This window comes from Eulemur rufifrons, chromosome 19 (genome assembly GCF_041146395.1).
Source record: "Eulemur rufifrons isolate Redbay chromosome 19, OSU_ERuf_1, whole genome shotgun sequence".
In the NCBI taxonomy this organism is placed as follows: Eukaryota; Metazoa; Chordata; class Mammalia; order Primates; family Lemuridae; genus Eulemur; species Eulemur rufifrons.
In genome coordinates, this window is record NC_091001.1 from 66,698,790 (window position 1) to 66,720,885 (window position 22,096).

Here is a 22,096-nt window from a genome sequence, read left to right on the forward strand (position 1 = left end):
ACTGCAACCTCAAACTTCTGAGCTCATGCAATCCTCCTGCCTCAGCCTCCAGAGTACCTGGGACTATAGGTGCGTGCCACCATGCCTGGCTAATTTTTCTATTTTTTATAGAAATGGAGTCTCACTATTGCTCAGGCTGGTCTCAAACTCCTGGCTTCAAGCAATCCTCCCGCCTTGGCCTCCCTAAGTGCTAGGATTACAGGCATGTGCCACCACGTCCAGCCCCTTTTTTTGTTTTAATAAAAGTAATAAATCTATTTGTCTTATGTTAGCTCAAATGTAAATAAAAATCCAGGAAACCCTCCTAACCTATGGTTGAGTTAGATGTCTCTCTTCTAGCTTCCCATAGCCTGTGAAGCCATCTCAATCAATACTTATATTATAGTGTATATTTATCATGTACCATATATTACTTGTCTATCTGTCCCACTAAAATATAAAGCCATGAGAGCAAGTAGTAACACAGGCATGTAATAAGTACTTGATAAAAGTTTATTAAACAGATAAATAGTATTTCTTTCGAGGTTGCTTTTTAAGATTTGGATTAACATTTATTTGCATAACAAAGGGAATATTTGTGTAGATGATCAAAATTGACTTTTCATTCTATTAATATGAATGAAAATTCTAGAAGCAGAAGTTCTAGAACTAAAGTCAGAATTTATTAAGCTAAAGATAAATAGGGGAAACCACTAGGATAGGAAGAACGATTTGTCATTAGTGAAGAGAATGGAAAGAAATTTCTTTGGGTTAGTTAATGAGGAAACACTCATCAGTGGTTTTTAGATATCATTAAAAGCATGATGATAGGGAGGAAGTATTCTAAACATTCAGAAAAATAATTTAGTCATGTAACAGCATAATCTTCATAGTATTTAAATAAATGCCCACATTGTACCTAAAACTGTGAAACAATATTAATGTTTTGAAAGTAAGGACTAAGTCTAGTATTCTTCAGTATGCCCTATAATGCTAATTACATAAGATGTTTAATAAATAATTGATTTCTACTCTCAGTGAGATTACATTTAAGAATATAAAATAATTAAAATGTTTTAGCTATGTAAAGAAAATTACAAATCTTAGAGCATTATTTAAAAATTTTTCAGACTAGTAATACAGAGCAAATAAATAGTACTAATGTACATGTTAAAATATGGATATTAATAATATCCTTAGGCTACGAGAATTAATTCATAATGTATGCAAATGCCTTTGCACTGCTTAATATTAGCTATTATTAATATTTTAATATTTTACATTTTCAAAGTTAAAAATAAACCATTTGCAAATTTTTAACAATATACAACTAGTAATGAAAAATAATCAGTCATGAGACTGGTAATCTCATCTTAACATTGATCCTACACTCCATTATATGTTTCCTAAAAATTACAAAGTTACAATGACTAGTAATGGGAGGTAAAGGATCTAATTTATGAGTGAATTCTACCTAATGAAAAATTTGTTAGGTTACCTTGAGTCATAATAGGGTTTAAAAGTATTGGAGAATAAAATGGAAGAAGATACTTCATAAAGTCTGACTATTCAACTCCTACTGCTGCATCGATTGATTCTTCCTTTCATAAAAGATTTCTCTATAGCATGTGATGCTATTTGATAGCATTTTACCCACAGTAGAACTTCCTTCAAAATTGGAGTCAACCTTCTTAAACCCTGCCCACTACTTTATCAAATAAGTTGATATAATATTCTAACTCCTTTGCTGTCATTTCAACAGTGTTCATAACATAGTCATCAGAAGTAGATTCTATCTGAAGAAACCACTTTCTTTGCTTATCCATAAGAAGCAACTCCTCATCCATTCAAGTTTTATCATGAGATTGCAGCAATTCAGCCACACCTTCAGGCTCCTCTTCTAATTCTAGTTCTCTTGCGTTTTCCACCACATCTGTAGTTATTTCCTCCACCGAAGTCTTGAGACCCTGAAGGTCAGCCATGAGGGTTGGAGTCAACTCTTTGGTCAAACTCCTGTTAATGTTGATATTTTGACAATCTCCCACGAATCTCAAATGTTCTCAGTGGCGTCTAGAATGATGAATCCTTTCCAGAAGGTTTTAAATTTACTTTGCCCAGATTCATCAGAGGAATCACTATCTATGGCAGCCAAATCTTAACAGAATGTATTTCTTAAATAATAGGACTTGAAAGTAAACACTACTCCTTGATCCATGAGCTGCAGAAACAACACTCATCTCCTTGTCCATCCCCACCAGAGCTTTTGGGTGATCAGGTGTATTGTCAATGAGCAGTAATATTTTGAATGGAATCTTTTTTTCTGAACAGTAGTTCTCAACAGCGAGCTTAAAATATTCAGTAGGCCATGATGTAAAGAGGTGTGCTGTCCTCTAGGCTTTTTGTTGCATTTATAGAGCACAGGCAGAGTAGATTTAGCATAATTCTTAAGGGCCCTAGGATTCTCAGAATGGTAAATGAACATCGGCTTCAACTTAAAGTCATCAGTTACACTAACGCCTAACAAGAGTCAGCCTGTCCTTTGAAGCTCCGAAGCCAGGTGTTGACTTCTCTCTAGCTATGACAGTCCCGCATGGCATCTTCTTCCGATAGAAGGCTGTTTTGTCTACATGGAAAATCTGTTGTTGAGTGCAGCCACCTTCATCCACGATCTTAGCTAGATCTTCTAGATCACTTGCTGCGGCTTCTACATCAGCACTTGCTGCTTCGCCTTGCACTTTAATATTATGAAGACAGCTTCTTTCCTTAAACCTCAAGAACCAACCTCTCTGCTAGCTTCAGACTTCTCTTCTACAGCTTCCTCACCTCTCTCAGCCTTCAGAGAATTGAAGAGAGTTACGGCCTTTCTCTGGATTAGGCTTTGGCTTAGGGGAATGTTGTGGCTGGTTTGATCTATCCAGACCACTAAAACTTTCTCCCCATCAGCAATAAAGCCGTTTCTTATCATTCATGTGTTCACTGGGGTAGCACTTTTAGTTTGTCTCAAGGACTCTTCCTTTGCATTCACAACTTGGCTAAGTATTTGGCACAAGAGGCGTAGCTATCAGCCTATCTCTGCTTTCAACATGCCTTCCTCACTAAGCTTAATCATTTCTAACTTTTCCTTTAAAGTGAGAGACGTGCCACTCTTCCTTTCACTAGAACACTTAGAGGCCATTGTAGGGTTACTAATTGACTTAATTTCAATATTGTTGTGTCTCAGGGAATAAGGATGCCCAAGGAAAGGAAGAGACTCAAGAAACAGAAACAGCTGGTCTGTGGAACGGTCAGAACACACTCAACACTGATCAATATAGGTGTGGCTTGTGGTGCCGCAAAATAATTACAATAGGAACATCAAAGATCACTGATCACAGATCACCATAACAGATATAGTAATAAAATTACCAAAACGTGGCACAGAGACACCAAGCAAGCATATGTTGTTGGAAAAATGGTGCTGATAGACTTGCTCGACAGGGTTACCACAAACCTTCAATTTGTAAAAAACACAGTATCTGCAAAGCACGATAAGGCAAAGTTCAATAAAACAAGCTACGCCTGTAAGTGATAGGTTTAGTCTAGTGCTGAATCCAACAAATAGAATATACATGTAAAAAGATATTTATGGAAAATTTACAAAAATACATCATATATCTAGATTTCAAAGAAACCACAATAAAATTTTTTTAAAAATTGACATTCAAGAGACTTTTCAATTTTATTAGAATGAAATTAAACTAGAAGGAAACAAACTGGAAATAAATAAACAAAGCACATGGTAAAACAAACTCTCCTAAACATTCTTGGGTCAAATAAGAAATCAAAACTGTAATAATAAATTAGAAAACAATAATTTATAAAATTTACACATGACAATACATCTATATTTGCACACAAGTCTCAGCAATTCTTTATGATAGATTTCTAGGAGTGTAGTGGAAGTGAAGTTCATTAGAGTTGAGGAAGTCAAAGCACTTTTTGACTAAGTAATCCATTTGGTCAATGTAAATCCCTGACATGACACCAGGGGTTGAGGCAGAGCCAAGAGATGAGTGGCAAAGTGCCCAGTGAATTTGGAAAAATCACTAAGAGGTAAATAGATGATAGCAGTTAAGGGAAATCAATCCAGAAATTAGAGCAATAAATTAACTAAAAGGAATATGTAAATACTGCTTGCTTTTCGTTATAATTCCTTAAGTGTGATAGCCAAATTGTCAATAAATATTTACTTTTGTTAAATTGTCAATTAACAAAAAGAAGTTCAAACACTTAACATCTTAGTAGTTTGCTCAACCCAGCTAGAAGAGATAGCTGCATGGAAGCTTCTAGATACAAAGATATATAAGATATATAGAAATTTAAAACACAGAATGTCCATATAATTCATGTCAATAAATGAACATAAAATAGGAGACGTTAGCTAGTACGTGTCCTTATTTTGTCCTATCATCCTTTTAAGGCAGATCTTTACTTACAGAGATTTCACACATTGACAAAAGATGTATGACCATATTTAGATTGCTTTTACTATAGTTCAAAAAGTTTCATGCTTTTCTGACCAACCTTGTTCTTGATTTTAAACTACGAAAATCTGTTATTATAATCAGCATGCAAAGTTTTCAGAGAATTAAATGGCATATTTTACTAAAAAGGCTTAACGGAAAATAAACTTTATTAGTGGAATTGTTTTTTTCTGGGAAATGAGAACGAGTTTTTGAACTCTACAAAAAAATAAACTTTCAGTTTAATGCTAATAAAACCAACCTGTAATTTTTGCTGCCTTTTCCTCTTGGTTCACTCGATTCTCATCATCATCTTCATTATCTTCTTCAAAGTCATCTAAATTGCCAATGTCAGCCTGCTTCATGCTCATCAAACTAGCCAAACTTTGCATGTCCTCGTCTCTACATCAATGATTCAAAATATAATACAGTTTATTAAATGATGTTGTTTGAAAAATGATCACTGCTTAAGAGAATAATATTAATATATTCCTTTCTATAAGATATGTCAGTAAGTCTTTTTAAACAGTTGTACAAGAATACTGAAAAAACCTAAATACTAATTCATTAATTTTTAAATGGCATGTTTAATTAGTAAAAATCAAACAAGATCAAAAACTAACTGGTTAGGAGTTAGTTCAATTCTGCACTGAAGATCTACGAGAGAGAGATAAAAGCTTTCTTCATGGAATTAAGGTACTGTTTCCTGAGCATGAAGTCTGGAAACAAAAACTTGTTTTACAAAACAGTAGGACAGTTTATAAATCAGATGAAATCTAGACTTTAAAATATTCAAACTACTAAAAGGAATTAGAACAGAAATTTTTAATTTGAAGTCCATAAACTCTTTTGGGTTTATGGGTAGGAGGGAAAAAAAGTGGTAGACCCCTGTAAATCATATTTAAATCTTGGTTAAATGTGCATTTTTTTTTTTTTCCCAAGGGAGCCATAGTTTCCCAATAGTTACGGAACTACTGTAGTAGAAAAAGCACCTTAAAAACAAAGTCTAGTCTTAATTATAAGATAAAAAATGAGCTTGGCTGATTGCAAGTCAAATACCATGCATTTAATAAAATATAAACTTTCTTTATCTTTACATATTTTAAATACACATTAATAAAGCTTACCATTAATACTCTAAAGGTCAAATCATTTTTTTCTTTATTATTTTCACCTTAAATTTCAAATAAACTACAGTGAATGAAACATATTTCTAACATGTTATATAGAAATTAATTTCTATTTTGGTATACTTCCTCCAAATTTAGAAAGCCAAATAAAAATATTGTTTCTTTTGTATCGTAATGCTTGTTAATATTCACTTATCTTCTAAATATGGTAAGATTTTATACACTAAACTTGTTTTTGCAATTCTTAGCATTTTATTTCATAAAAGCTTAGAGTTAACAAAATCATTTGCCCCTTTTTAAATAAATTTAGTGACACAAAGTTGGTATGAACCAAAAAAAGCTATATTACCTTATATGAATGCCTTATAAATTGCTCACTTACCAATGGGAGATAATTTCAAAATGTGTCCTTCTTAAAATTTTAACTAGCTTAATTTTACCACCATAATTTTCTCATATTTTAACCATGAACGTTTTTCTCTGGGGCAGGTAACAAGGCAAAGGATGAGGTAGAGAGGGAGTTCACGATATTCTGAGAAAATCCCTATTCAGTTGAGACATTTGATTTGGTTGAATTTCCTTTCACCCAGACTCCCATGAATGGTGCTGATTCACTTACAGCTTCTGCCCAGTGAAAGGAAGCCCACCCCCAAAGGATCTTCTCTGAATTTGTTTTTTCTCTTCTTTCTGTGTTCCTTTCTTTCATTTGGCTTACACTTCAGAGTAAGGGCTTTATTTTTAAATTCTCAGTAGTTAAGTCTACAACTTAAGGTCCTGAGATGAAAAACTAAGATGCTTCCATTCTGTACTGTCTCCCTACCACACTCACTTACAACCTAATTTACCAGAGAGGAGGCTTACTGTTATCTACCAAGTCATTTGCTACCATTTAGATGAGTACCAAATATCTCATTTTGACTGACACACAGAATCCAGTCTAATCAGTCAAGTAGACATGGCCAATTATAGTAACTACATTCCACTACATCAAATATGTTCAGAACTGTTACTCAGATTGGACTGAAATGTTCATAACTACCTTCTTCCTTTCATCTTTTAAGTCTAGGCAAAGAATTTCCATTTCTCTTGTCCCTTCATCTTTCACTCCACTTAGGTACTAACCCTTTCACAATACTCATAATATGCACCTCCCCCTGACTTATTAGTATGCAATAACCAGGGTGAATGTTATTTTTTTCTCCCTGCTCTAGGTATGTTCACCTCATTTTACCCAGTTAGAATTTTACTCTTTTAAGAGACTAGAATTGAGTCTAGAAATCTTTGGGCAATGCTTATTCAGTGCTTAAGAAGTGATTTTTGAAAAGGACAATGATTACAGTAAATTGCTTATCTAACTGTACTTTCCTGTACAATTTTTGGACGGCTGCGCCAAGCAATATGAACTGACAAAAGTTCCCTCAGTTCTTTCACCCTCTTATCCTAAAATTTTCATTTTGAGTTCCTCTCATGTCTCAGATGCATCAAATAGCTCTACAAATTAAACTGTCTATACTTCAGACTACTACACTGAAATATAAAACATTTATATTACCCTACAATATATTACTTAAAATTTGAAACCATATGTGATCACTTTTATATTATTGTTCATTCTTTGAAGTCAAAAGAGACTATTTATAACAAGGAGTTCATTTAATTCAGCCTCTGAAACAAAGAACGGCAAGAATGACTGGCATGCTGTAAGATGTTCAACTGTTGCTAGTCTACTGAGTCAAAAGCTATTTACCTATGATATTTTGATACACAATGTGAAGCAGCTTGTTTGACAAAAGAAACTTACGTGGCTTTTCCTTCCCTAAGGAAAATGCAAGATAATGAAAACTGGAGAGTGGCAGATATCACTTTTTTAGATAATGGCTTGAATTTTAACTTGACATCAGTCTGAGTTGGCATAGGACTTGCATACTGTTTCATATTGATGCTGCTAGTAGCAAGAGCTTTCCTTCGACCAGAAGGGGATTCCTGGAAGATAAAAAATAACTATGTAATTTGGAATTATTTTATAACCAAATATCTAAAAATGCTATTTAAATAATACAATCAAATAACAATTGAAAATTTCCTTCTCCCACAAATTCCTATAACACAATAACTAAATAAAATTGCCATAAAGTTATATCACAGCTTTTATACCTTTTATTTTTTTTATTTATTATTTTTTTATTATTTTTTTTTTTAAAAAGACACAGGTTCTCAATCTGTTGCCCAGGCTGGAGTACACTGGCACAATCTAGCTCACTGCAGCATCCTTGAACTCCTGGGCTCAAGCAATTCTTCCACTTCAGTCTCCTAAGTAGCTAGGTCTACAGGTACATGCCACAATGCCTAATTTTTATTTTTGTAGATACAGGGTCTCACTATGTTACTCAGGCTAGTCTCGAACTCCTCACCTTAAGCTAGCCTCCCTCCTGCCTTAGCCTCCCAAAGCGCTGGGATTGCAGACATGAGCCATTGTGCCTAGCCACAACTTTCATATCTGTAACTAAGGCAGACATCAAATTGGAAAGAAGTGGCCCAGGCAGAAATGAGAGAAGACTAGAACAACCAACCCTAAGTACCTCAGGAAAGAAAAAGCAAGGAATGAAAACTAGGATAGAAGATCTCCAGGGCTACTGTGAGAAGATAATCTAGCAAAGGGCTAGGCATCAACAAGTGTTTGACAATTGTTTTTTTCCTTTGATCATACTTAACATAACCTAATGATATTTCTCCTATTAAACACCTACAAATTTTTTTAGAACTCCCAGCCTAGATGGTATTCTACCTCTTTTTTGCTTACAACATCTGGATCCTATGTATCCTGTAATTTGAACCTTATTTCTTCCCAGGGCTTTTTCTAATCAGTCCATAGTTCTCTCTCTCTTCCATAAAATTATGTATATCAAGAAAGAAACAGTTGGCTTCTCTGATCCTATGCCCATAGAGACACCACTAACTGATCTCAGCAGAGCTCAAAGTTTTTCTCAACACAGGTATTGCCAATTCATCAGAAATGGAACACGAAATGAAACCTATTTGCTATCAGAGGTGTTAAACATTCAATTAACAAACTATCATGTTTCATAATTATCCTTTTTATTAATAGAATAATAGCCTAGGTAGGAGAACAATGAAAACAGGACAGCAAGATAATGACTATATATTAACTACATATAAAACCCCATCTAAATTCGGGAGAGATATGATGAAGAATAAGACAATCTCTGACTGTGTTCTACGCCAAGGGGAAAATTTTAGATGTAGCATTAGTAAATAATGTAAATCAGAAATCATGTACCATTATTTCTTGGGGTTTACTGATCTGGGAGTTAAGATCAAAACTTAAGGCTTAATTTACAAGCTGTGTGACCTTGGGCAAGTCAGGAAACTTGAGCCTCAGTAACCTTCCCTATAAAATAAGAGTGTAAACAGAAATTCACTCAAATTCTATAATTATGTTCTATAAAATTGCTCAGTTTTCCAATCAAGGCAGGAAAACCTATCATTAATACCTTTGAATTATTATTTAATAAATCATTATTTGTCCTATAATTGACAAATTTGCCCAAAATACGGACACACTAATTTAATCAAAACATTAAAACAGCCCTTTTTCAAAAACTTGACATTTCTGCCCAGCAGAACAAGTAAAAATGTAATGTAACATCCCTAAAGAATACCTTGTTTTAAAATATGGTCTTATCTGTCTGATTATGCACAGCAATATTATACAGAACTATTAGTGCATGTAGATACCTTATGAATGAATTTCAAAAATGCATCAAACACTTGAGAAGGATTTAAGCCCTCTCAGAAGAAATACTTAAGAATATGCAAATACCCTCAACTGAATCAAGTTGAACAGATGTGACTATCCCAAACAATACAAATGTTCTTTCCCTGGTCGCTACTGTCAATCACAGAATAAGATTAAGGTCCAAGGTTCTGACAATGTGCAAAATGAAAAACTACGATCAGGGAGTATCAATTTATTACACTGATATGAACAATAATCTCTTATTGTACCTTTAGAATAGCTAACAACTTCTACATATAATATAGGATTTAAAGCCTCTATTTTGAAAGCATGACATACTATCTGTCACATATTATTTTCAGTTTTTGTTAAACAAATCTGTTCCACAAAGTGTGACATTGATCCCTTAATGTAATTATTTAATTTTATAACCAAATAATCAAACTATAAAAATTAAGATAACTTAGAAATGAGCATAATATCAAAAACTCAGTTTAAAGATGTTTTCTTGATAATATTCCTCATTTTCACTTCTCAGCATAAAAAGTATGTAGAAAAGTTTTTCTGATGAAATCAGTTTTATGGCAAAAAAGATGGTCTAAGCTGTGGTAAATCAGTGTCTTTGAAACAATAGGTAATAAATGCTACTAAATTCTAAACATAATTAGCTATACCACTTAATTAAGCAATTACTTGCTCAGCAACAATGAAATAGTCCTTTGTAATGTCTGAGCAGATGAGCAGAATAGAGCTCTGTTGAGTATACAACATCCATTCCCAATATTATAATAACACAGTACCTCAGTAGAGTCTGTGTCCTTAATATAATGGCTTACTACCAAAGAAGGCATCTGAATACGGTTTCTAGAAATTCTTCACCTAGCTCAGATATTGCTTTCTCCTTAAAATTAGCTTATCTACAGAAAATACATTTTAAGAAGACCAGTAATGAGAAAAATATGGGGATCTTTCACAGCTCTAACCCCAGCTCCATGAATTTTCACACTTTATAATCAAGTCCAAATCTTTACCCACTCAAGATGGTGATCATTGCTGTTATCAGTCCTATAAAGAGGAATGAAATAATTGCACTGCCAAATGAACATTTTTTTTTTTTTTTTTTGCATGCTATAGTACTTCTTTAAAGGACTGGGGGTCAGCCAGGCAGAGAGAGTTTATAGAATTACTATTATTGTTGCCAGGGTCCTAATGCTACTTCAGATCACATGCAGAAATAAGAGAAAAAATAGTATGAGGAACTCCTAGAGAATGGAAGTTTGATGACAAGAGTCAATAAAAAGTGAGTGTTTATATATATGTAAGTCTAAATTTCTGTCTGTAGGCCTGATCTGTTTATACATGAATCTGGCAATATTTTGGGAATTAGTTCAAAATTCCTAAAGCAGAGGTTCTTGAACTTTAGTGCAAAACAAAAACAAACAAAACCAGGAGAGCTTGTTTAAAATGTAGAGCCTGGGTCCCACCCCTGGAAATCTTAAATTATTAACAGTAGACCTAAAGATGGACCCAGAAATCTGCTGATTTCTAAAAAGTAACATTCCCATCTCCACTCATGCACACCACTACTATCAGGTGATTCTGATCCAGTTAATTTAAAATCACATTTTCAGAAATATTTTCCCTAAGGAAGTTCTTACATAAAATTATTTTAATTTAAAAATCTCAGTCTCATTTTTCATAACTATTTTCATTGTTATAAAAGACTTAGCCTATATATTTCTACTTCTTTGAAATCAAGCCTATCATAGTTGGAATTGAACAAACCTGGATTAGAATGTGGCACCAGCACTTATTCACTGGTTACTCTTTGCAGATTTTTTCATGTATTTAAACCCAGTTTCACACAAGTGGCAAATATTTTTAAAACTTGGACAATACAAGTGTTGACAAGAATGTGGAACAATACAAACTCTCTTACACTGCTGGAGAGAGTTTTAATTGACACAGCCACTTTGAAAAACAATTTGACATTACCTTATAAAGCAGAATACATGCAAACCTTATGACTTAGCAGTTCCCATCCCAGAAATATGTCCTTAAGAAATTCTTGCAGTAACATATGAAAATACCTACTAGAGTATTTAGCACATACTCAATAAATAGTATTTATTAATTTTTATGGACTGTTCAACCTGCTTTGTGATACTATATTATCAATAGTCTATCCAGGATCACCTGTCTTGAAATGAGGAAAATAGATAAATGCACAAGGCAATGTATGATGCTTACTTCAAAGTAATGTAGTTACATTATTAAAACTCATGCATGGACCCCCTATGTTCAAGTCAAACCTAAAATAAATTCTCCACCTCAATGTATTTTCATTGCTATTCACATGGTAACAATGCAAATAATAGGTGAATAAATGAGATGAAGGGGAAAAGATCTTAAAATAACTTTTCTAATAGGAATGAACTAATTATATAATGAATAAAGACATTGTAATCATTAAGGATTTCTTTACAAATATTTTTAAACATTGTAGAAGAAAGCATGTAGCTAACCCTCACCACTTTTCCCCCCTAAAACTAACAACATGGTATATAACATAATGGCAGCAAGCAATGTAGTTAAATAGTTAAATTTAGTTCATATTCTAATTCTTGTTCAAATTATTCAAATTGGTTTTCTTACAGAATAGTTCCTTGTATGGTATTTCATTTACTATGGGCCCCAAGATAAATAAAATTAATATGATGCCTCTCTTATTAAGATATCCAACTTTCTTTATGAAAATATTGTATAAAATAAACCACATGCTAGAAATTTAACTCTTTCTCCCACGTAAGAGGACTATGGGGTGGGGGAAACTTACTTAGATCTTTATGATTTTTCAGAGTTTTATTACATAGAATGTTTTAAAAAATTCTGTCATATATTAATACTTTAATTATCAGGCCCCCTTACAAGAGACTAAAAATTAAACTTACAGCATTACCATGGATTTTTTTAAAAATTATGAAATACATCATACGTACTGAAGTAGAAAACATAAGTATTAATGAATAAGAAAATGAACATCCTATACTCACCACCCAGCTTAAGAAATAGAGTACCAGTGCCTTAAAAGCTGCATGTCCCCTTCCAGATTGCATCCCCTCCCATTCCTTCCTCCAGAGGTAACCACTGAATTTTGGATTACTCTTTCCCTTTACTTTTTCAAAATATATAACCAACTATGTATGCATCCTGAAGAATATTGCTGATGAATGGATAAACAAAATGTGGTATATACATACAATGAAATATTTTCAGCCTTAAAAACTAAGGAAATTCTGACACATGCAACATGGTTGAACTTTAAAGACATGCTCAGTGAAATAAGCCAAACACAAGGGCAAATATTGTAAGATTCTACCTATATAACCAACAGGCAAATAGAAAGTAGAATACAGGTTACTAGGCACTGGGAGAATGGGGAGTTATTCTTTAATGGGTACAGAGAATTTCCGCTTGAGATGATGAAAAAGTTCTGGAAACATTGGTGATGGTTATGAAACATTATAGATGTACTTAATGCCACTGAATTATACAACCAAAAACGTTTAAAATGGTAAATTTTATATGCATTTACCATAATAAAAAAAGTGGAAAAAAGGCTCTATTGTTTTTAAGCTTTATATAACAACATCACCATTTTTGTGACCTGTTTCTGATATTGAACATCATGTCTTGATATTCATCTATTCTGATGTGTATAGCTGTGATTCATTAAATTTTATTGTTGCTAATATTTCATTACATGAATTTCTACAATTTACCTATCCATTTTATTATTGATGGACACATGGGTTTTTTGTGTTTATTTATTTGTAATTAACAAAGCTGCTATAAATATTTTTATACCTATATCCTGGTACACATGTGCAATAATTTATCTAGGACATATTTCTAGGATAAGAATAGCCAGGTCATAGGATATATACATGTTCAACTCTACCAGAAAATGTCAAATTGTATTCCAAAGTGGCTGTATTGATTTGTACTCCCTAAGAGTTTCCACTTTCCACATTCTTACTAACTCTTGATATTTTCTATCTTTTACATTTTTGCCAATCTTAGATTATTAAATATCTCATTACAGTTTTAATTGCATTTCCTTGATGACTAATGACACTGATTATTCTTTCAGTTTATTGTCCATGTGTTTCCTCCTCTGTGAAATCTTTTGTACATTTTTCTATTGTGCTGCTTATCTTTTGATAACTAGTTCATATTAATTATATTAAACATAATCCAATGTTACTTATACACGTTGCAAATATCTTCTTCCAGTTTTTGGCTTGTACTTTCACTGTCTATGCAATCTTTTAAATTAGTCCAATTTCTTAATTTATTATAAATTCAACTGTTTCCTTCATGATTTGTGCCTTTACATTTTGTTTGAGAAAATCTTCTCAACCCTAAGGTCATAAAGCTATCCTCCTATACTGCTTTCAAAACTTTTATACCTCTGGTTTTCACATTTAAGAGTCAATGCCACCTGGAATTAATTTTTTTTAAGAGACAGAGTATCTATCTACCTATCTATCTACATATTTATGGAGACAAGAGTCTTGCTCTGTCACCTGGGCTCCAGTGCCGTGGCCTCAGCCTAGGTCACAACAACCTCAAACTCCAGGGCTCCAGCAATCCTTCTGCCTCAGCCTCCCGAGTAGCTGAGACTATAGGCACACACTACCACGCCCAGCTAATTTTTTCTATTTTTAGTAGAGATGGGGTCTCACTCTTGCTCAGTCTGGTCTCAAACTCCTGACCTCAAGCGATCCTCCTACCTCCCAGAGTGCTAGGATTGTAGGTGTGAGCCAGCACGCCAGGCCTTATTTTATGTATTTATTTTTTTTAAGAGACAGGGTCTCACTCTGTCTCCCATGCTGGGGTGCAGTGGCACAATCATAGCTCACTGCAGTCTCGAACCCCTGGGGTCAATCCTCCTGCCTCAGCCTCCCCAGGAGCTGGGACTACAGGTATGCACCACTGCACCCAGCTAGAATTAATTTTTGTGTAAGTTTTCAGATAGAGATCTAATTTCATTTTGAAAATATTATGGGTAAATAGTAGTCAAAGTACCATTTATTAAATAGTTCATATATATATAGGGATAGATATACACACACACACAGAGGGATAGATATATTAGATACACATATACATATACACACATAGGGATATATATACACACAGAGGGAGATATATATCCCTTCCCCCTCTGCAATGTCCACCCTATCAAAAATCTGTTTTGCACATATGGTCTGTTTCTGGTCTCTCTATTCTGGACCACTTCTGGATTGATGTAACCTTGAAATAAGACACTATTGCCTTAACAACCAAACCTTTGCCTTAATTTTGGCCTCTGGGGCAAGCTCCTCTCCTTACTTCCTTATTCAGGAGTATCTTTAGCTACCTGTGACCTATTGCTCTTCCAAATAGTTTCAAGTACTGTGAAAAATCCAGTTGAGATGCTGATCGAAATTGCAGTAAATCTACAGATCAGTGTGTGTGTACTGACATCTTTATAATATTGAATCTCTTTATTCTAAAACAGGATATTTCCCTCAATACACCTATTTAGATCTTTATTGTCTCTCAAATTTTTAATCATTTTCTCCACACAGGTCTTCTACATATTTTCCTAGATTTATTCCTAGGTGCTTCAGTTTTGTTGTCAGTATAATAATATTGTCTTTTAAATTCTATTTTTGAATTACTTGTTTCTGGCATATAGAAAGGAAACTGAGTATGCAAATAAATTTTGCATCTATGAAATCTTACTAATAATCCTTTATTAATTTTAATAATATATATTTCCTTTTGGGACTTCTATTTAGACAATCATATCACCTAGAATACTAGCTATTCACTTCATTTTTCCAATCTTTAACTTTTATTATTTTTTTTTAATGGTACACTGGCTAGGACCTTTAGTATGATATTGACTAGAGATGGTGAAGGAGCCATTCCTGTATTATTCTTGATCTTAAAAGGAAATGCTTTTGATTTCTTTGTCTTTAAGTAGCAGGTACTGTAGGTTTCTTCTTCTTTTTTTTTTTTTAAGTACTATCCTTTGTAAAATTAAGGAAGTTCCTTTCTATTACTAGTTTGCTTAGAGGTTTTAATTTTATTTCTAATTTAATTTATACTGAGGCTTGCTGAATTGATCAAGTGTTTTCCTGTCTTTGGGAATAAACATTTTTAAATTTTTAATCTATTAATGTGGTAAATTTAATAGATTTTCCAAAATTAAAGCAGCCCCATATTCCTGGGAGACATCCAACTAGATCATAATGTACCTTTTCTTTATATTAAAATATATTTCTAGGTGTGGATGCCTAATGTTTTACATGGGACTTTTGTGTGTATATATATATGTGTGTTCATGGGGGATATAGGCCTATAATTTTCCTTTCTTGTTCGCTCCTTTCTTGTTTGCTCCTTGTTCGCTCCTTGGTTATCAGCTTCATAAAATGAGCTAGGACTTCCTTTCCTATTCTCTGAAAGATTTCAAATGATCTCTTCTGTGACAGTTTTGCAGAAGGCACCTATTAAGTTATCCAAGGCTGTTTTCTCTTGAGGAAGGTTTTTCATTACTTATATAATTTCTTTAGTGACTACAGAAGAATCCAGGTATATAATGTCTTCCTAAGTCAGTTTAGATAATTTGTACCCACCTGGGGGTGGTGGTGAAATTTATCCATTTTATCCAAGACTTCAAATTTATTGACATAAACTATTTAAAATATCTTGTAGTATGTCTATCTCTGCAAAATGTATAGGGGTTTTTTTTTTTTTTACATTTTTTCACTTCTAATACTATTTATTTGTACTTTGTCTATTTTGTTCCTAAATAATTCTTGCTATAAATTGGCTATATCACTAGGCTTTCCAAATCAACAACTTTTGGCTTTATGATCCTTTCTAGTGAATGTTTTCTATTTCAGTAGCTTCTGCTCATCTTTATCATTTCCTTCCTCCTACTCTTCTTGGGTATATTCTGTTCTAACTCTTGAATTTTGAACAGGTCTTCTTTGATGAAACAAGCATTTAGGTTATACAGTCATGTGTCACTTAACGACAGGGATACATTCTGAGAAATTTGTCCTTAGGCAATTTCGTCATTGAGCAAACATCATAGAGTGTACTTATACAAATACAGATGGTATAGCCTATTACACACTTAGGCTACATGGTATGACGTCTACTGCTCCTAGGCTACAAACTTCTACAACATGTTACTGTACTGAATACTGGAGGCAATTCTAACACAGTGATAAGTTTTGTGTATCTAAACATAGAAAAGTACAGTAAAATATTGTATAAAAGATTAAAAATGATACACATGTATGGAGGACTTACCATGAATGGAGACTGCAGGACTGGAGGTTGCGCTGGGTGAGTCACTGAGTGAGAGGTGAGTGGATGTGAAGGCCTAAGACATTACTATACACTCCTGTAGACTTTATAAACACTGTATACTTAGGCTACACTAAATTTATTTAAAAGTTTCTTTCTTCAGAAATTATATGGACAGCTAAAAATATATATAGAAAAAATTAGCCGGGCATGGTGGTGCATGCCTGTAGTCCCAGCTACTCGGGAGGCTGAGACAGGAGGATCCCTTGAGCTCAAGAGTTTGAGGTTGCTGTGAGCTAGGCTGACGCCACGGCACTCACTCTAGCCTGGGCAACAGAGTGAGACTCTGTCTCAAAAAAAAAAAAAAAAAGTTTCTTTCTTCAATAATAAATTAACCTTAACTTACTATAACTTTTTTCTTTATAAACTTATAAATTTGTTAAAACTTTTTGACTCTTATAATAAAACTTGGCTTAAAACACAAGCATACTGTACAGCTGTACTAAAATATTTTCTTTCTGTATATCCTTATTCTGTAAACTTTTTTTATTTTTTTACTTTTTAAACTTTTTTGTTAAAAACTACACAGGGTCAGGATCATCAATATCACTGTCTCCTACCTCCACATCTTGTCCCACTGAAAGATCTTCAGGAGCAATAACACATATGGGGCTTCGTGTCATTGCTATGATACGTGTTCTCCTATGATAACAATGCCTTCCTCTGGAATACCTCCTGAAGGACCTGCCTGAGGCTCTTTTAGTTAACTTTCTTTGTTTAAATAAGTAGAAGGAGTACATTCTAAAATAACAAATGGAGGTACAGTATAGCAAATATATAAACCATTAACATAGTTATTATCGTTATCAGGTATTATATATTGTCCATAATTGTATGTGCTACACAGGCATACCTCAGAGGTATTGCAGGTATGGTTTCAGATCACTGCAATAAATTGAGTATTCTAATAAAGTGAGTCACACAATTTTTTTTGGTTTCCTAGTGCATATAGAGGTTATATTTATACTTTATTGCAGTCTATTAAGTGTACAATAGCATTATGTCTAAAAAAGGTACATGCCTTAATTTAAAAATACTTTATTTCTAAAAAAATGCTCACACAGAGACAAAGAGAGCACGTGCTGTTGAAAAAAATGACACAAATAGACTTGCTCTACCAAGGGTTGCCACAAACCTTCAATTTTTAAAAAACACAGTATCTGCAAAGTACAGTAAAGCAAAGTGCAATAAAACATGTCTATACTTTTATACAGCTGGCGGCACAGTAGGTTTGTTTACAACAGTATCACTAGAAACACATGACTAATGTGGTGTGCTACGACATTATAACGTCCACAAAGTCACAAGGCAATAGGAATTTTTCAGCTCCATTATACTATGGGACCACCATCATATATCCAATCCCCTCGTTGACTGAAACTTCATTATGAGGTGCATGACTGAATAGTTATCTAAGTACTGCTTCAACTATATCTCAAACGTTTTATCATGAAGTATTTTTGTGATTCTGCAGTTATTTTCTAATTTTTCATTGTAAGTTCCTTGACTTGCAAGATGTTTAGAAACTTTTCTCATCTATATGGAATTTTCTACTTATCTTCTTGAAACTGATCACTATTTAATTGCACTGGGGTCACAGAATGCAGTCTGCATAACAACAATCCTTAAAAATGTATTGAAAGCCCTATTTAATAAATAGTGCAGGGAAAACTGGATAGCCACATGAAGAAGAGTGAAGCAGGACCTATATCTCTTGACATATACAAAAATTAATTCAAGATGGAAAAAAGAGTTAAATGTAAGGCATGGAATCATAAAAATTCTAGAAGAAAATGTAGGAAAAACTCTTCTAGACATTGGCCTAGGCAAAGAATTTATGACTAAGACCCCAAAGGCAAATACAGTAACAATAAAAATAAACAGGACTTGATTATATTAAAAAGCTTCTGCACAGCGAAGGAAATAATCAACAGAATAAACAGACAATCTACAGAAGGGAAAATATATTGTAAACTATACATCTGATAAAGGGCTAATACCCAGCATCTAAAAGAACTCAAACAAATCGGCAAGAAAAAAACAACTCCATAAAAAAAAGTGGGCAAAAGACATGAACAGAAGCTTTTCAAAAGAATATAGACAAATGGCCAACAAACATATGAAGAAATGTTTACCATCACTGATCATTAGGGAAATGCAAATGAAAACCACAATGAGATACCACCTTACCCCTGTCTGAATGGTCATTATTAAAAAGTCAAAACATAATGGATATTGGCAAAGATACAGAGAGAAAGGAATGCTTATATGTTGTTGGCACTGCAAATTAGTACAACGTTTATAGAAAACAGTACAGAGATTCCTCAAAGAAACAGATGTAGACTAATCATTCAATGCAGCAATCCTACCACTGGGTATCTACCAAAGAAAAAGAAATCATTTTATAAAAAAACACGTACACTTGAATGTTTATTGCAGCACAATTCACAATTGCAAAGAAGTGGAATCAATCTAAGTGCCCATCAATTCATGAATGGATTAAGAAAATGTGGTATACATTTACCATGGAGTACTACTCAGCCATAAAAAGGAATGAAATAATGCCTTTGGACCAACTTGGAGGAAACTGGAAACCATTACTCTAAATGAAGTATCTCAGGAATGGAAAAACAAACACCACATGTATATTCTAATAATTGGGAGATAATCAACAGGCACACACAGGCACAAAGAGATGTAAAGGACATTGGAAACCAAGAACGGGAAGAAGGAAGAGACAAGGGGTAAAAAACTACCTTTCAGGTACAGTGAACACTATTCGGGTGATGGGCACACTAAAAGCCCCGACTTAAGCATTATAAAAGGTATCCATGTAATGAAAACATTTGTACTCCCTTAATATTTTGAAATAAAAAAATTACTGAGGCAAGCTTAATGGCTTAACTCATGATCAATTTTCATAAATGTTCCATGGATCCTTAAAAAGTACTTAACTGGTGAGTATACACTGCTGTTCACTTTTACAACAGAATCATTTTTATATGAAATCACCTACAGCACCAAAATCATTACATTTTCTATGTGATAAGTAGAGGAGTAGAAATTTTCAAATGCAAAGTCATGTAATATTTTCTAAAGCACACAAATCAAGTAACAAATAAGTGAAAGACTCACAATCTGGGAAAAATTCCAAAGATGGCAGACCAGAGACATCACCAGCCAGAGCACATCAGTAAGAAGGAGAAGTTTTAGATGAAAGAGAAAAAATAAACAAATATAAATCAGATGAGGGTCTGGAGCAAGGATGCCAGAATCTTCAGGAGACTCCACAGGAAGAAGTTGCAGAACAGACTGGAAGAAGAAAGGTATTGGCAAAGATCAACCTCTGAGAGGCTTGGAGACCAACGAGAAGGGTGGATAGAACGGTTTGTTTCTCCCTCCCTTGCATCTCAGACAGTAGGAGGGCTCCCAAGATGCTGGAGAGACTTGCCCACACGAGTCCAAAGACTGCTGCTGCCAGTGAGCTGGGAGCTTCTCCCAGACCCCTGGGGTGCCTCCTGCCCCACAGACCCGAGCCCAGAAGGCAGGCACCATATTGCTTCTCTAACCACCATGTGCCTATGCCCTCCCCAAGGGGCTCCAACTCCTCAGATTTCATCTTGTTCATCTCCACAAAGATATTTCCCAACTCCAGCCCAGACTGTAGGAGCCACAGGGGTCCAGTGAGTCCCAGGTGATCTACACGACTCCAGAGCCCAGTGATTCTGGGTGAACTGCCTCCCAGAGAGAGAGGAAGAGTTGACTGGAGTGCTAGCATCCCTCCACCCAGACTCTTTTTCTCTCCTTCCCCTCCCACACCCATGGCTGCTGAGAGACAACTGAGCCGCCACATGGAGGCTTCCACAGAGAGCAGGGCTCAGACCTTTCCCTTGGGGTCTTGCAGCAGACTGCGGGGTGTTAGACTGTGAGCTCCCTGTCCCCTGGCCCTCCCTAGTGCTGCTTGTCCAGCGGCCCCATGAGAGTGGGGCATGCCCCAAGGCAGAGAGACATCAAACTAGCTTGGGCAACTTGCAGGTGACTCAGGACCAGCATGCTTCTTCTTGGCATGGGCAGGGATTGATCTCCGGGGCCCCAGGGACCTGTATCCCCAGGTCTCGATCGTATTGTCTGGGGGGTGAGGGGAAGACGGGATATTTGTGAATTAGTCTCAGGAGGTGTGGATGCCCGCAGGAGCAGATTGGTGGGGAGAATGGAGTGTGGCTTCTACTTGTAGTATGCTGATGGGGCACCCCTCCTCCCACAGGAGGGCCTCGCTCCCAGCTCAGGCCAGGATCCTGGCAGGGAACCTCCTGGCCTGTATCACAGTTGTAGGGGAGCTTGGCTGGCTTGAGGTACTGTCTGCTGGCAGAGGCCCAGGGTAAACCACAGAATAGGGGAGGGTAGAAGGGAGGGAGGCCTCCTCTAAACTGCCACATTGTGAGTCTCAGACACTCTACCTCCACACAGAGACATTCTGGTTGAGTGGGGCCATTTTAGCCCCTCCCTGGCAGCTTTGCCCAGAGGCAGGGAGCAGACATTTGACCCTTGCTGAAGCAGATTCCTTGCCAGCATTTGTGCAGCTTGAGGGCAGGCTCCCCCAACCCAGCTGCACCCAGCCTCATTCCCCCTCCCACCTCTGCTGTGATGGAGAACATGCACTCACCTGGAAGTTCCAGGGTCCTACATATCACCTGGGGCAGTCAAGTGCTTCTCCTGAGGAACTAGAGCTGGTTACAGGACCCCAAAACAACACTGCAGCTTGTTCATTATGGCAAGCACCATCTACTGACAGGGAAGTCAATTTGCACACCCTTCACAGCATTTACTGACTCAATCATATGGGGTGTGGTTGATTCTCACCCACAAGCACCACCTACTGGCTCAGAGATTAAACTGGGAGTGTCATTATCTAATCAAAAGAAAATCCAAAAGTAAGAAGCAACAGCTACTCCAGATGAGAAAGAATCAGCAAAAGAATTCTGGAAGTATGAAGAATCAGAGCAAAAGGACACCCCAAAAGGGAACACCAGCTTTCTAGCGATGGATACCAACCAAAATCAGAATATTGAAATGACAGATGAAGAATTTTGAACATGGATTTTAAGGAAGCTCAATGAAATACAAGAGAAAATAGAAACCCAACACAAAGAAACCACAAAAACAATGCAGGAAATTAATGAAAACTTCACTAAAGACATTGAATTTTTAACGAAAAATCAAACAGAACTTCTGGAAATGAAAAATTCGTTCAAGGAAATACAAAACACAGTGGAAAGCCTTAAGAAAAGGTTAGATCA

General features: G+C 35.3%; 1 protein-coding gene across 13 annotated transcripts in view; it reads right to left on the reverse strand.

Moving 5' to 3' along the window:
- Window positions 1-22,096, reverse strand: part of EHBP1 (EH domain binding protein 1) — a 322,545-nt gene that overhangs the window by 183,608 nt on the left and 116,841 nt on the right. For all 13 annotated transcript variants that reach the window (XM_069494642.1, XM_069494650.1, XM_069494641.1 and 10 more), the window contains exons 6-7: window positions 7,413-7,594; window positions 4,744-4,883 (exon numbers count right to left, since the gene is read on the reverse strand). In XM_069494642.1, the coding sequence (XP_069350743.1) occupies window positions 4,744-4,883; window positions 7,413-7,594 (322 nt within the window). The remainder of the gene's footprint in view (window positions 1-4,743; window positions 4,884-7,412; window positions 7,595-22,096) is intronic.